This window comes from Ammodytes marinus, assembly GCF_949987685.1.
Source record: "Ammodytes marinus genome assembly, chromosome: 15".
Taxonomy (NCBI): domain Eukaryota; kingdom Metazoa; phylum Chordata; class Actinopteri; order Uranoscopiformes; family Ammodytidae; genus Ammodytes; species Ammodytes marinus.
Genome location: NC_137219.1, coordinates 29,072,024 through 29,088,478, shown reverse-complemented (window position 1 = coordinate 29,088,478; position 16,455 = coordinate 29,072,024). Strand labels below are relative to the sequence as shown.

General features: G+C 40.8%; 2 protein-coding genes across 3 annotated transcripts in view; both read left to right on the top strand.

The window, feature by feature from the left end:
• The first annotated feature begins 1,720 nt into the window (after positions 1 to 1,720).
• On the top strand, positions 1,721 to 9,959 carry slirp (SRA stem-loop interacting RNA binding protein). The gene is made up of 4 exons (XM_080043014.1): positions 1,721 to 1,842; positions 1,997 to 2,055; positions 7,073 to 7,180; positions 9,497 to 9,959. The coding sequence occupies exons 1-4, from the start codon at positions 1,776 to 1,778 to the stop codon at positions 9,563 to 9,565; spliced, it is 303 nt and encodes a 100-aa protein (XP_079899140.1). The 5' UTR covers positions 1,721 to 1,775; the 3' UTR covers positions 9,566 to 9,959.
• Positions 9,960 to 14,560: 4,601 nt separating this feature from the next.
• Positions 14,561 to 16,455, top strand: part of adck1 (aarF domain containing kinase 1) — a 120,433-nt gene continuing 118,538 nt past the window's right edge. The window contains exons 1-2 of one of the 2 annotated variants that reach the window (XM_080042926.1): positions 14,561 to 14,671; positions 16,359 to 16,425. The gene's annotated coding sequence lies outside the window, so the exon portion shown is untranslated. Of the gene's footprint in view, positions 14,672 to 16,358; positions 16,453 to 16,455 lie in introns of both variants that reach the window. The other variant, XM_080042925.1, reaches the window with a different exon arrangement.

Sequence of the window (16,455 nt, the reverse complement as noted above, 5' to 3'; positions counted from 1 at the left end):
GCAGAGGTGATTGGCACGAGCGCTGAGCAATGGAGGGAAGACCGACCAGAGAAACTGGAACCTCGTCGCTTTGCAAAGGGATCAAAGAAGTACAAGTGTCATAGATCATCCTGGTATAAAGGGATGTTTGAAAGGCGTAGGTGGATACGTGAAGGACTTAAAAGGATGAAGAAAACCAGTGAATTGAAGAAAGTGGTGGCGGATAGGCATAACTATGTTGTGAATGGACCGGAGTGGGGAGATACGGATATAGGAGAGTCTGATAGCGATAGCATGGAGACAGTCCAAGTTAACGTAATTAAGAAGGTTAAAAGAGGAGAAAATTCTGCTGGGACTAGCTCAAAAAAAGTAAAGAGTACTGGAGGCCAGGAGAGAGAAATGGAGGAGAGACCCCAAAGAGAAAGGCCTATGCCAGTGGAGTTTAAAGTTATATTGAGGTTTAGAGAGGGAGGAGGAGTTGCCTCAATGAGTCCAGTAAAACTCACAACCATATTAAAAAACCAGATTGGAGACATACATATTGCAAAAGTTTTAAGGGATGGAAATTTAATGATAATATGTAAAACTGAGGAACAATTACTACGAGCTGGTAGGGTGAAAGAGATAGGTAAGGTTAAAGTAGTGGATTCAAGCCGTGTTGAAGGAGGGAGTAAGTGGAGTAAAGGAGTGATTTGGGGGGTGCCAGTGGGAGTCTCTATGGAAGAAATCAAGTCAAATCTTAGAGGAGGAACTTTGAAAGCGGCCCGTCGAATCCTGATTACTCGAGACGGGGAGAGGAAAGACAGTGAGGGTGTCGTGCTAGATTTTGAAGAAGAAACTCTACCAAAGAATGTAACTTTAGGTTATGTGAGCTACAATATTAGAGAGTACGTCCCAAAGCCAATGAGGTGCTACAAATGTCAAAAATTTGGCCACATAGCCACAGCATGTAAAGGGAGGAGGAGGTGTGCTAATTGTGGGGGGGATCATGAATATGACCAGTGTAATCAGGAGCAGCCAAAATGTTGTAGCTGTGGGGGAAATCATAGTGTAGCATTTAGTGGATGTGAAGTTATGAAGAGAGAGATGGAGATAGGCTACTACAAATTAGAGTTAAAAATAAAATCACATACGCAGAAGCAGTGAAGGTGGTGAGGCAGAGAGAAGGAATGGCTGAGAGAAGCAGTACAGAACACCAGGAGAGAAGCAGGGAAGGTAATCAGGATAGGGCTGCAAATGAAACAGAGCAAGGAAAGGAGGGGAGGGTGGTTGTTGACTTAAAAAAGCTAGTTACGTTCATAGCAGGGGTAGTCAATGCTACAATGGAGGTAAAATCCAAGACAGAGAGGATACAAATCATTGTCAAAGCAGCAGTTCAGCACCTAGATATTACTGGGTTAACATGGGAGGAGGTGAGGAATGATCTCAGCGGGCAAGCAAGTCAGGAACAAGCAGGAGTCAGTCAGGCACGTCATTATGGATTGCAGGGAAGTACGGGAAACATTAAAAGGGGAACTAAGGGAAATGGGAATTGGGGAGTTTAGTTTAAAAAGTTTATTTGAAGAGGGGGGAGGGAAATTATTTAAATATTTGAGGGTGACAGGATTGATGGGGAGAATTTAGTTAGAGGGGTAGTTAACTCCGGTTCACACTCCAACATAGTAGGTGGCGGTAATGCGACCTGAAGCTGGTTGCCGTCCGCCAAAAAAAAACCCAAAAAGAAGAAGAAGAAGAAGAAGAGAGGTTTGCATCACGTGATTTGACGTCAGCGGTCAGAGGTCACAGTAAGGGCGAACATGGCGGCTCCATCGAAGAAGGTTTTCGAGGTCTTCGTGTCTAAAATACCATGGACTATAGCCGGCAGTAAGTCCATTGAATTGTTCACATTATCATTCATATTTAGTGGCAGCGAAACAAGCGTCTGTAGTCACCCGCTGACACATCGATAGCTTGGTTAGCTTACACACAGCACCGCACTACTACACTATATGCTCACTACAGTGCTCTCGTGTTTCAGAGGAGATGAAGAAGCACTTCGGACAGTTCGGCCCAGTGAAGAAGTGTCTTCTACCATTTGTAAGTTATCTCACTGTTACAATGACGCAGTCTCTTTTTCTACTTGTATTGTGATTGGTTGATTTCATAGCTTTATCAGTGACAGCCTTACTGTACGACCGATTTGACTTGTTATATGACATTCCATTCACATATTGTTTTATATCCAAATGTAATGTCCTATTTGAAATGGTCTGAGGCAACGCTGCTTTTGTTTATTTTGTGTACTATGCAGTAGTGATGGGTCGTAATGTGCCGAGGCTTCGGAGCGTGTGTCGAGTAATCCCGGTGTTGCACCGAAAGCTGTGACCTGTCAGAATGTGTGACCCTAGAGGGCGCTGTTCTTATTTCTTAACTGATTTCAATAGACTGTAGGCATATAACAACCCAGTCTCACAGTGAAATGTTTTAATACTTATGTTGGTCCACAGCTGAAAACATAGTTTCACAAAAACAGCCCTGCAATTGAGAGATTGCTAAGTTGTTTGCTTCCAATTTAAAATGATTGCGCAGTGGGAAAAGAATAGCCTACACATTTCACTGTGATGGGTAACTAGGTTGGTTATTCACCTTTAAAAAAACAAAAAAACAATCTGACCATTTCAGTGCCAATGTTGAGAAACTTCTACGATTTGTGCAATGGACCAACGTTTTTACATAGCCTATATTTCACTACTGGGTTAATCAATAAGAACAGCGCCCTCTAGGGTCACACATTCTGACAGGTCACAGCTTTCGGTGCAACACCGGAACTTTTTGGCGAAGCGCGTATCGATGCTTGTATCGTTTAGGGCGAATCACGTGACTGATGACGTTCGAAGCCTCGTTTGTTCAAGAAGTGCTTCGGGTATTGTGGATCCACTCGCACTTTGCGGGTTATGCCTCATTTCCACCGAGTAGAGCGGGTCGGATCGGAGCGGTCCGGTCCGGATAGTTTGGCTTTTCATTTGCCAAAAGTTGGGTAGGGTACGGTTTAAGCGCACCTATCCGCTCTGAGCCGCTCCCAATCTCAGTACTCCTCCGTAGGGGTACTAGCCGCCTGAAAGCGGTCCGAAAATGCGGAGCGACACACCCCCGTCATTTGATTGGTCGAAAGAATCATTTCCGCCATGTGTAGTCATCTCGGCAAGAGTGAAGAGAGTCTTGTGTTTTGTCGAAAATGTGAGCACAGCACTGTTTATTGTGTGGTGTTTTTCCTCGTCAATACATTAATCAGTTGGTTACACTGTGTCCCACTGCTAGTCACGTAGCTGCCGCAGCCAGCGCTGTTCGCTCATGAGTTGCACCGAGCCGTTTCTGTGTGTTTTCGCCATAGATAGTAGGCTAGTAAATACACGTTCACAACAACACGGGGCGAATAAATAAAGAAGCGGCTGGTTTGACCAAGCAAAAACGAGAGACAGCTGGTTTGACCACAGTTGGTAGAAATAATCATTTCCGCCGTGTGTAGTCACCTCGGCTAGAGCGAAGAGCCGTCTGTGTGCTCACAACAACACGGGGGAAAGCGGCTGGTTTGACCAAACGAGAGACCGCTGGTTTGACCACAGTTGGTAGAAAGAATCATTTCCGCCGTGTGTAGTCACCTCGGCTAGAGTGAAGAGAGTCTTGTGTGTTGGCGAAAATGTGAGCACAGCACTGTTTATTGTGTGGTGTTTTTCCTCGTCATTAAATGAACCAGTTGGCTACACTGTGTCCCACTGCTACGATGTCACGTAGCTGCCGCAGCCAGCACTGTTCGCTCACTGTATCAGTTGCACCGAGCCGTTTCTGTGCTCACAACAACACGGGGGGAATAAATAAAGAAGCGGCTGGTTTGACCAAGCAAAAACGAGAGACCGCTGGCTTGACCACAGCTGTTCCACAGCCCGATAGTTTGACCCACATTCTGGCGGCGGCTATCGCAGTCCAGCCGAAACCCCGCCCTACCCGTAAAGGTAGGGTCATAAACCCCGCCCTACCAGTAAAGGTAGGGTCGGCGGTGGAAACAACACCGAGATTCTTAAAAGTGAGCTGTCCCGCTCTGACCCGACCCGCTCTACTCGGTGGAAATGAGGCATTAGTGTTGGCGATTTATTGTTTTGGGAGTGATGTGGATGTTGTATCAACTTGCTGTGACTTTATTGTGCACCCCTGCCTCCGCTGTACCATGTGAAAGAGTGTTCCCCAAAGCAGGAGAAGTTGTTTCCAAAAGGGGAAATTGTCTGAACAAATTGTTTCTCAATAAAAATCAAATCAAATCCTTAAGTTTCACAAGCACATTTACTGCCCCTTACCTTTTTATAACACTGCGACAGTTTGAAAATAAGTATTCCTGTCATTATGAGTAATTCAAAGTTTGACAAAAAATATTTATTGATAGATTTATTAGATGTATATGTTTTATCATGTTTCATACCCATAATAATACACCAAACAAAATACAAGTTGTATTTATATGAATTAATACATGAACAACAGGCTAAATGCATTTATTAAGGTGTCTTGATTTATTTACTTGTCAGTCACTCATTCCCATGGCTGCACTGTTGCAGGACAGTATTGAGTGTATTACAAATTGATAGAATTATCTGGCTATTCAACACTGTTTGACCAGCAGGGGGGGTTGTAATTGTGTTCAAATCGGTTCAAATGAAGCCTCGAGAAATGAACCTTTTTGTGAACCATTTGGCTTTAAGGCTTCAAGGCTTCAAAAAGCTTCATCTGGCCATCACTACTATGCAGCAACAGTATAAATGAATGCATTCTAAATGTCTTTTAAAGGAGCGTTTTCTACCAGGGACTAATAATAACACTCCTGATGAAGAAATACCCTGCGTTCCAATACCCGTTCAACATGCCCTCGTTCACTTGCCCTCGGGGGAATCCCCACCGCCATCTTAAGTGTCGTTCCAATTGTCTGGAAACTGAAGTGAACTTCGTGAGATAGACCCTCGGAGGGCTGAGTGGTCGAGTGAACATCCATGGTCACTCCGAGGTGGATATCACCCACAGTGCATTGCAGTTCGTCTTCTTCTTCTCCTTTTATTTTCCGGTAGACTGTATGCTTTTAGGGACATCGCGGCCACCCGCAGGACAAATATGTATATATGAATATATTCCAAAACGCCTCAATTAGGCTATCCTATTTCCATAAGAACAATCCAGTGAATGTATTGCAGTTTACACATTGCTGCTATAACACCGATGGCTGCCAATTATAGGACTATTTAAAACAAATGTTTTTGGTTGAAACTAACAGGCCTAAATAAGAAAATAAGTCGGAGCAAACAATTTACATGTGTAAGTAACAATATCTTGATAATCTGAGTTACTGTGTTGAAATTCAATGTTTGTTATGCTATGGAAATGGCTTTCTGCAATATAAGCTACCTTAGCAGAATGTTATAATTCTGTATTATTTGCATTCAGAACTACTTACAGGTGAAACTCATATTATTAGAATATCATGGAAAAGCTCTTTTTTTTAAATCAAATTTAATTTAAAAAGTGAAAGTTCCATATATTCTAGATATATTAGACATATAGTGATATATTTCAGGCATTTTTTTGTTTAAATTTACAGGATTCCGGCTTACAGCTCATGCAAATCAGAAATCGAGCATCTCAAAATATTAGAATATTTCATAAGGCCAATCAAAACAAATATTTATAACACAGAAATGTACTTACACTATACACTACACTATATACTTGGTCTGGGTTCTTATTTTGCATGAATTATTGCATTAATGCAGCATGGCATGGTGACGATCAGTCTGTGGCACTACTGAGGTGTTATGGAAGCCCAGGCTGCTTTGATAGTGACCTTAAGCTCGTCAGTATTGTTGGGTCTGGTGTGTATCATCTGCCTCTTGACAATAGCCCATAGATTCTCTATGAAGTTCAGGTCAGGATAGTTGTCTGGCCAATCAAGTACAGCAATACCATGGTCAGTCAACCAGTTACTAGTGGTTTCTGGCACATAGGACAGGTGCCAAATCTTGCTGGAAAAGGAAATCGTCATCTCCATAAAGCTTGTGGAGGAGATTTTAGTGCACGTCATGTCTGTTGATTAGCTTTATGAATATGCTGATTTCCTTTTTCCAGCAAGACTTGACACCTGTCCACAGTGCCAAAACCACTAGTAACTGGTTGACTGACCATGGTATTACTGTGCTTGATTGGCCAGACAACTCTCCTGACCTGAAACCCATAGATAATCTAGGGAGTACTGTCAAGAGGCAGATGATACACACCAGACCCAACAATACAGACGAGCTGAAGGCCACTATCAAAGCAACCTGGGCTTCCATAACACCTCAGCAGTGCCACAGGCTGATAGCATCCATGCCACGCCGCATTGAGGCAGGAATTCATGCAAAAGGGGCCAAAACCTAGTACTGAGTACATAGGCATGATTATTCTTTATAGAGGGCCGACATTTCTGTATTGAAAATGCTTTTTGTATTGATTTCATGTAATATTCTAATTTTATGAGAATTTGAATTTGGTGTTTTCATAAGCTGTAAACCATAATCATCAAAATTATAAAAAAATAAAGGCTTGAAATATCTCACTTCGCATGCAATGAGGCTATATAATATATTAGTTTCACCTTTTTTAAGTGGAATTACTGAAATAAAGGAACTTTTGCATGATATTGAAGATATTTTGGCGTCTTCCGTCACCGTTCGGACAACACAAAGTAAGATGTATGAAGATATGAAAGAGAAAATTGTGTATTGGTGGAATAGTCCGAAAGAATAATAAAAAACAATAAAAAATATTCTAATTTTTCGAGTTTCACCTGCATGTAACTGACGGTCCATTGCGACTACAAGGGCAAGTGGGTTCCATTTAAATCCCTCGCTCCTCCCCCGCCCACTCTCCCTCCGTGCTCCAAGTTCCCTCCGTGCAACGTATGCTGCTACGTCATACCAAGGGCTGAGGGTAAGGGAACGAGGGGAAGTGCAACTACTAATGGAATGCAGCAATAGTTTCCTTACAGATGAATCCATTGTGATTGAGTTGTGTTGTGTGTTGTGATGGTGTGCTCCAGGATAAAGAGACAGGCTTCCATAGAGGCTTCTGCTGGATCGGCTTCAGCACAGAGGAAGGGCTGAACAACGCTCTGCAGAAAGAGCCCCACCTGCTGGATGGAGCCAAGGTAAAGAGGGCAGCATGCTTTAATCACAACCAGGGGGCCGTTTCCGGAAGCAGGTTCAGAGCAACTCAGAGTCCGTTCTGCGGCAACAGAATCAGCCAGACTAACCTAGTTGCTGGTACGGGTTTGTGTCACTTAATGCTGCATCTCCGACTGCACAAAGCATATCACAGCGCGTCCTTGTAAAGTTTGAAGCAAAATGACTCCATAGAAATCTCCATAGGGATGTTTTCGATCGATTATTTATCTGATCAATATTCTCACACACTTGCTCTATATTCAGAAGTAATTATTTAGGTTGCACTTGCACAGTGTCTTTTATTAAAGGGAGTTTTGTAACATCTGTGATGCTGAGCAGATTTCTGTCAGGCTGAAATGTGAGGCTGTAGGCGATCATTACTGTTCACTTGTGTGATGTTCCCAAAGTCACAGACGAGCCTCATTAAATAGCATTATATGAATCTAGAAATGGAAGAATTGAAATAGTGCTGCACGATTTGGATAAATAATGAAATTGCGATTATAGTGGCCAATATTGCGAGATGCAATTGCGATATAATAAATAAATGGTATTATGATTCTACTTTCTTGATTTTCAAAGAAAATTAGAGATTATTGATAGTTTTCAAACCTGTATTTCTCAATTTCAAACATAAACATATTGAGAATATAAAAATATAGCTTGGTTGAATGTAGCCTGGATCATTTTAAAATGTTCTTGTAAATTAATGCATTTCTCCAAAGTGCAAAGACAGTAGCAGTGTGGCACTTCTGTAAGCTTACTGAAACTTGCGTGGCCCTTCACTCAACCATTCATCTGACTTTTCTCTGTGCTGTCTGTCAGGTGTTGATAGACATGTATTGTTGCAACAGGACTTTAGCGGCTGAAGTTTTAAACAGCACTTCTATCTGTCCCTGAATCCTAACTATCCCCATAGAGCAGAGGTTGCGTTAGTTTTCTGCCACAGTTCAGCGTCTGCTTGGCCTAACGCTGCTGCCCGTTGTCTTCCATGTTTGGTCAATTGTTTACACAGTGCTGTCTGCATGCCGCATAGGTGCGCGCACAGATACACACACACACACAGACATACACACACTGTCAGAGCAGCCAAGGAGCGCTACCAAAAAGACCAGAGTAGGGGTTAAATGTTTACAGGCACGCACGCGCACATTTATTTACATTAAGGCAAATCGCTAAAAATAAGAATGTTGAACTATTCCTTTAACCCTTAACGTTTGGTATCATTTTAATCAGCACTAACTCACCTATTTGACCTAATATATATATCCTTTTAATTTTGACATATTATATGAACATATTGGACTAGGGGTGTACACGTGTAAACGTGTAGACGGTTAGTAAATCATAACCGTTTAGGAAAAATTAATAAACAAAACACGTTTTTTTTTTTTTTTTTTTTTTTTTTTAAAGTTTGGAAAATGTCTTCATTTATTTCCAGGAGTGGGGTCGACATGTGCTACTGTAGGCTACTAAAGAAGATAACACAACACATTATTGTGTTTGGTTACAATATTTATTCATTTAACTATTTAAGTGCTCCACCTTCAGTTTCACTTTTGTTTTCATCTCCGTCTCAAACAGCTGGTCCGATCAGCTATTCGGCTCGCGAGCCCAACGGCCCCGACAGCGGCAGTCAGTCTTAACACAGCTAATCGCTAGGCTAGTTATGATAACTTCGAAGTCAAAAAGCAAAATTATGAAATAAGGGCCTCTGTCTATCTGTCTGCCGGTCTTTCTCACTGCACACTGTCACTCCAACAGCATCGTCAAAAAAAATAATTACGTTGACAGTGCTTCAGTCAGACAACAATGGCCACTTCATGTAAATAGTCACTCTTTGACTCTGAGGATGAACTGTCCTCCTCCTTCATGTAAAAAACAAGCTAATAGCTTGACTCACATTCAAAGTTTGCTTCAATATTACTCAAATATTCTAAGTATCTCTCAATCTTCCTCCGTGTGTCTGTCACTCACTCACTCATTCGTTCGCTAGCTGCCTGCCTTGTCTCTCGCATAGAGTGACTCCCGCCCAACTCCCGCCCCCTGTCACTCTTCTTCGTCTAGCGTCGTATCCCTCCGCTAACACCCCTAAGGGTTAAGACCAGATTTTAGCGCACTCCCACTACAGACAGGTAGCGGATCATGAAGAGTTATTCACTGATTTTGACAAGCGTTCTCCAGAATCACTGACTTCCCCTTTAACACATGAATAAACCAAATGCATTTTTAGAAACCTTACTCAATGATAATCATGTTGTCCTGTATATAAGTCAAATCATCTCTTTGTATGTTTCCAGCTGCAGGTTCAGAGAAACCGACGAGCGTTTGCGGGGCAGAAGACAAACAAAGACAGTGAATATGACTGAAGCTCTGCAGTACTGTTACTGTGTATGAGACAACCTCCTGCTGTTGGGATTCACAGACATGTTTGTTAATGCTGCTTGACATAAGAACATTTTGCAATTCATTTTGGGCCACAAGGAAAACGGACCAGTACGCAATGGATGGTGCATATAGATTTATATTCTTAAGTTTCTGCAAGACTTTTGGGTCTTACAGAATCTTAAGAACATTCTGTATGCCTGCACGTCTGGCCTGAGCATTTTTGTTATTGTTTGAATGGGTTCTGTCTTTATTTATTGTCAGTGTTGTACTTTGTGTAACCATACTGCCAGCAACTGTCAACAGTACATATTAGGTTCACGCTTATTTGAAAGGTTTATTAAACAACATTCATTTCCATAACATGGCAATACAAACTTTGATAAATTCTAGTGTCTGTTATTTTGATATACACTTTCATTTGTCACTTTGTCTTGTGTAGGGCAGAGTATTTCCTTCACCACATCTACTTCACACTGCCAAACAATTGATTGTAACGGGGTTAAGAAGGTTAAAGGGATAGTTCAGTATTTTTTTAAGTGTGGTTGTATGGGTTACTTATGCATAGTTATGTGTTACCTTATACAGATGGCAGTCAGCACAGTCACTATAAGGAGTGTGTGGGAGAAGTTGCTGTAGGGGAAGTGAGCCTTGCACTGTTATCACTCTCAGTAAGCCCTTTTACAGGTATTACTTTACCAACTCCTGTGTGTGCCGTGTATCAGTCCCCAAATGAGCAGTGAAAAAATCCTACATTTAGTGTACAATTGAACGGATATGTATTTTTTAGGTAAGCATTTATATATTTGGTGAAATAAGTTTTCTTTGTTGGCCCCCTATCCAATTTATGATTTCTTGGCCATTCCTCAGAGAATATGAATGATAACTCAAAAGCCTTTCTGCCACTCATGGTTAATGGTTGGGTGAAGCTATTTATTGGCAAACAACTGTTTACTCTTTTTAAATTAAAATGACAAAAGAAAGTACCCAAATGACCCTGATCAAAAGTTTATATACCCCAGTGACTTTGACCTGATGACATGCACAAAAGTTGACACAAACAGTTTGTTTGTAATTAGTGTGTGTGTATAAAAGGTCAGTGAGTTTCTGGGCTTCTGACAGACCATTGCATCTTTCATCCAGTGCTGCACAGACGTTTCTGGACTCTGAGTCATGGGGAAAGCAAAAGAACTGTCAAAGGATCTGAGAGAGAAAAGGTAATTGAACTGCATAAGACAGGAAAGGAGTATAAAAAGATATCCAAGGAATTGAGAATGCCAATCGGCAGTGTTCAAACGCTGATTAAGAAGTGGAAAATGAGCGATTCTGTTGAAACCAAACCACGGTCAGTTAGACCAGCAAAGATTTGAGCCACAACTGCCAGGAAAATTGTTTGAGATGCAAAGAAAATTCCACAAATAACTTCAGCTGAAATACAGGACTCTCTGAAAAATTGTGGTGTGGCTGTTTCAAGATGCACAATAAGGAGGCACTTGAAGAAAAATGGGCTGCATGGTGGAGTCCCCAGAAGAAAGCCATTTCTGCGCAAATGTCACAATGTATCCCGCTTACATTACGCCAAACAGCACAGAGACAAGCCTCAACTTCTGGAACAAAGTAATATGGAGTAATGAGACCAGAATTGAACTTTTTGGCCACAACCATAAACATTACATTTGGAGAGGAGTCAACAAGGCCTTTGAAAGGAACACCATTCCTATTTTGAAACATGGAGGTGGATCACTGATGTTTTGGGGATGTGTGAGCTATTAAGGCACAGGAAACTTGGCCAAAATTGATGGCAAGATGAATGCAGCATGTTATCAGAAAATACTGGAGGAAAATTTGCACTCATCGGCCCGGAAGCTGCGCATGGGACGTTTTTGGACATTCCAACAGGACAATGATCCAAAACACAAGGACAAGTTGACCTGCCGTTGGCTACAGCAGAACAAAGTGAAGGTTCTGGAGTGGCCATCTCAATCTCCTGACCTCAATATCATTGAGCCACTCTGGGGAGATCTCAAACGTGCAGTTCATGCGAGACAGGCCAAGAACTTACAGGAACTGGAGGCCTTTTGTCAATAAGAATGGGCAGCTTTGCCATCTGAGAAAATAAAGAACCTCATCCACAACTACCACAAAAGACTTCAAACTGTCATTGATGTTAAAGGGGGCAATACACGGTATTAACAACTGGGGTATGTAAACTTTTGACCGGGGTCATTTGGGTACTTTCTTTTGTCATTTTAATTTAAAAAGAGTAAACACAGTTTTTTGCCAATAAATAGCTTCACCCAACCATTAACCATGAGTGGCAGAAAGGCTTTTGTGTTATCATTCATATTCTCTGAAGAATGGCCAAGAAATCATAAATTCTCCCAGGGTATGTAAATTTATGAGCACAACTGTAAGTACCCCATGCAACCCCACTTCAAAATACTGAACACTAACTAAATGCACAAGGACTGCATAAAATCCTGCAGGTTACTTTGTGCATGTGAGTGCAAAACTGAAACGTAAATCCAAGGTTAGCTTTTTTCTCTGCTTATCTGTTTGCCACTAGGTTAGGTGTTAATAGGAATACATTTAAAATAATGATTATCACATTTGATCTGGCATTAGCTTATACTGATAGTAAAATCTATTTCAGGGCTCACTCACACTAGGGCCGCGGCCCCGTGCCCGAGCTCATTTGCGTACTAAAGTCTAGAACGTTTGGCTAGTGTGACCACGACATCCGTATTCCAGCACGGAACAGCCCCTTGGCCACGGCACACTTGGGAGAGGTGTGCCGTGGCCAAAGTACAGATGCTAATGAGATGACACGCACACGCACGGATACGCAACCTGAGCTGGCTGATGTAGTCCATGCGCAACCCTTCTTCCCCACAATAATTGTAAACAATGGCTTCCTGCAGCACGGAACAGGTGAACTTGCCTAGTGTGAGTGCACCTTCAAAATGTTCCAGGTTTTTGCATTTTTACCCCTAAATTAGCATTTCTTGTCAAGGTTTTGACGAGTCATTTTTAATATAATTTTTTTTATTTATATATATTTTATATTATTTATTTATATATTTTCCAAATATGGCCTCAGTAATCTGAAACAGCCATAGACTGATTTCAGTGCTTTAATTGGCTTGCTGAGTTTTCTTCTTATTGAGAAATCCTGATACTTTGAGGTCAGAGACTGGGGACAAAACACAGGATGAATCATTTCAAATTGCAATTGTATTTTATGTGTATAAATTCTATTTTAAGCCTAATGTATTTTATCGGTTTTATGTGGCTTTTGTTGTTTGTCAGGCTGCCATTGTAAATAAGAACTTGTTCTTAATGACTTGCCTGTATTTATAAGGAGAGAAAAAAAATCCAAATATAGCCAATCATTTATACTAATAATAATGTACTGTATATATACAGTGGTGGCCAAAATTATTAGAACACTTGGCATTTCAGTTGTTTTTGTTGAATTTGCAATTAAAATACCCATAAAATAATGAAAGATCAACAAAGTCATCATTATGCTCTAAAACAGAATAGAGCCATCGTTAAGAGATTTAGGTAATTTTCCTTACAAAGGCATGAGGCCTATTTCACTCAAGCACTGTTGAGTAGACTTGAGACCACCATGATGCCACCCATTAACATCAGAACCCAAAGGAGAGAAGTAAAAAAATAAACTTTCGGATGGACAAATGAGGCATCTCTAAATGAATCAGTTCCGAAGAAAGACCTCAAGAGAACTGTGTGATGAAATCAACACCACAATGACTAATGGTGTTAAGTGTCTTTAAGAACTGTGTCAGAGACTGGGAGAAGAAGGACTAGTAGAACAGCAGCAAAGAAACCATTATTGAAATGTGAAACAGAGTGAAATGTGTAAAGAACACAAGAAATGGACAAAGGAAGATTGCTTTAAAGTGTTGTAGACTGATAAGTCCAGGTTTGAACATTTTGGCAACAGGAATGGAAGTGGGAGAGATATAAAAATGAGTGTCTCTTGCCAACAGTTAAACATGGAGGCATAGTATTATGGTGTGGGGGGCCATTTCAACCTCAGGAACATGTGACTTAGTGAAAGTATACCACAACATTCTGGTGAGGCACAGAGTACCATCTGTGAGTCGTCTGAATGGACCCAGATGTATAGAGGACAATGACCCTAAACATTCTTTAACTATATATAACTATTGCCGGTAACCCTGTCGAGCTCATTTGGGATGAGTTGGAAAATAAACTGGACAGATCAATTGTACATTCAAAGGAAACCCTTAGGCTTGAGTTGTAGAAGGCATGGGATAGCATTAGTGTTGAAGTTGTCAGGAAAAATGTACTTTATGCCAGAGAGATGTGCTGCTGTGATTGCTGCAAAAGGTGGACTTAGCGAAAATTAAAGTTAAAAGTGGATAAAACACAAGGTGAGATCATATCCCCTCAGATCAGATGACTCAATTCATCTGATGTGTTGTGCTCAGAACAACCATCTGCATATTTCATGAACATTATGAAATAAAATCATGTTTTGGAGGCAAAACAATGTTTTCAGATGTCAGGCGTTCTAATAATTGTGGATATATTGGATATATACATTTATTTTAGAATACGGCGATTTCTTATTCATTTCTTAATTTCTAAAAACAATATTTCTATTCAATTGATTAAATCCATGGATTTACGCGTGTGTGACGTCCGTGATAGACGTCATCGTTGTGTGCCGAAGTGTAGTTCTAAGATAGAAAACGGAGACAGTGTAATGCATCCCATAGATACATCTATGTAGGCCTATATCTATGAATGCATCCACTAGGAGAATATTGATGGGCAACGTAAAGGTAATTATCTATATCACAGTATGGTGCGAGTCTGATGCAAATATGAACGTAGTTGTTTCCTCTAGAACAACGTTACCCAGAATCCTTCCCTCTTACGTATACAGCTGGCGTAGAGGTCAAAACAGTGCCGGTAATTTAGAGAGTGAATAGGTCCATTGAGTGAACGCGCACACTGTTGATGGCGAGTGGCTGCTTTTCTTCTGCAACACGCTTTGGACACAACGCAGACAGTAGTCTACAACTCGTCTTTAGGTAACAGCCGCCACACACTGAACATCATGTTCTTTCTCATCATGCTGCCTTTCAACGTGAAACGCCTCCAAACTCAACCTAAAAGCCATATCATGCTCTGCTCCATACCAAATAGCAATGGACTGATACAGGCTACCTGCCAGTGTGTGCATCATTGGTGGAGCCTGACTTCGTTCATTCTTTATTTATACTCGAGAGATCAATTAGCGGTGAGTGACCCTCATTTCCCATCACGTCGAGATATATTTTGATGATTGGGCAACGCCTAGCCTATGATATGGACACTCCGCTGTGTCAAACAGTGAAATCATAGATGTCTAGGTTAAAGACTGATGGTAGGCATTGTTATTATGCCAACATGAACCACATATTGTAAGTTAAATAATGTAGCAGAGGGGCAACATTTTTTTCTCGAGGGTCAAACAGACTTAGTGGAGGGGGCATTGGGCATATGAATTGAAACATTAAAGACGTAGCACACAGTTCTTCCACACCCGAGTTACTGTGCCAGTCTGATGTTTTATAACTGACCTTTGTTGGGCACTGTACGCTTGCTGCCTCCCAACTTTCACTCTTTCAACAATTTGCTGACAGAGAAAGGCTTGCTGTATTTCGCAAGCTTGTGTGACAGCCACTAACTTATCTTGCTGCTTCTTTGATTGTCAAATGATTTGTTGACTGATGAAAATATTCTGTAAAGCAGCTTTGTTGAATGCCTTTTCTTCTCTTTCCTTGGAAAAGAGGTTTGTGCCATAGTTGTAATGATTTGAGTGACCAAGAGTCAACTTTAGGACTATTGTCTAATCCAAATGTAGACAGTGCTCACTGTTGGAATCAAGCTAAATAGCAATGCAGACTCATTATAGCCTCGAGATTAATGAATGTGTTGGCTCCTTTTTATTTTATTTTTTTTACTTTGTTTTACATTTCTTTTAGAGAGCGTTGAGGGCCAGATTGAGATGGTCTGGCCGCATTTTGCCCATGTGTGATGTAGCCCGATATTATTATTATTATTATTATTATTATTATTATTATTATTATTATTATTATTATTATTATTATTATTATTATTATTATTATTATATCGCTAACACAATTATGCTAATCTCTGAACTGTTTTTATTCTAAAAGCAAACAGGGAGATTGAATCAATGATTATAGTTATTATATTGCATTTTATTTTAGGCGCCTTTCATAACACTCAAGGTGACCTTACAAGGCAGAGTTTAGGCTGTTGCTGTTCACTGAATTCACTATTGTGTATGGTGCAAAGTGCAAACAATGCCACAGAGCCTAACAAGCTTACTGTCTCCATACTACTCAATCTTCAAAAGGTTTCAAATGCACTATTATTTTCCATTGCACCATTCTAAGGTATTAGCCCCACACAGGTTGTTAACATGTTTATTAATGTTCAGAATATTCCTGCATCTAACCTTTATAAGAGAAATGTGTAGAAAGTGAGCATGTCTCTAAAAACCTTGTTGAGCTGCTCACTTAAAGGGCTGCCTTCATTTAGAATAAATAATGTATTAGACAAATTCAGTTATTTATTGTGTTAAGTTATCATACACATGTGTTAATAATGTTCAGAATATTCTTTATGTTTTACACAAACAGGTTATGAGCATACAATCAAAATATCATACCATGCCTATCTGAGTACACTGTCCTCTCCTTTAAACAGTGCTGCCTGTGTTGGTGAAGGCCTTGGCTCCAGTGCTGGGAGAGGAGAGGTCCACCATCAGACCCTGGTATGTGAAGGACAGGTGATGAGTCAGGTA

What these genes read in the sequence shown, in the direction of transcription:
- slirp (XM_080043014.1), top strand. Translation starts at nt 1,776, where the DNA reads ATGGCGGCTCCATCGAAGAAGGTTTTCGAGGTCTTCGTGTCTAAAATA. An exon ending in ACCATGGACTATAGCCGGCA is followed by an intron (nt 1,843 to 1,996) that starts GTAAGTCCATTG and finishes CTCGTGTTTCAG; the next exon opens with AGGAGATGAAGAAGCACTTC. An exon ending in ACCTGCTGGATGGAGCCAAG is followed by an intron (nt 7,181 to 9,496) that starts GTAAAGAGGGCA and finishes GTATGTTTCCAG; the next exon opens with CTGCAGGTTCAGAGAAACCG.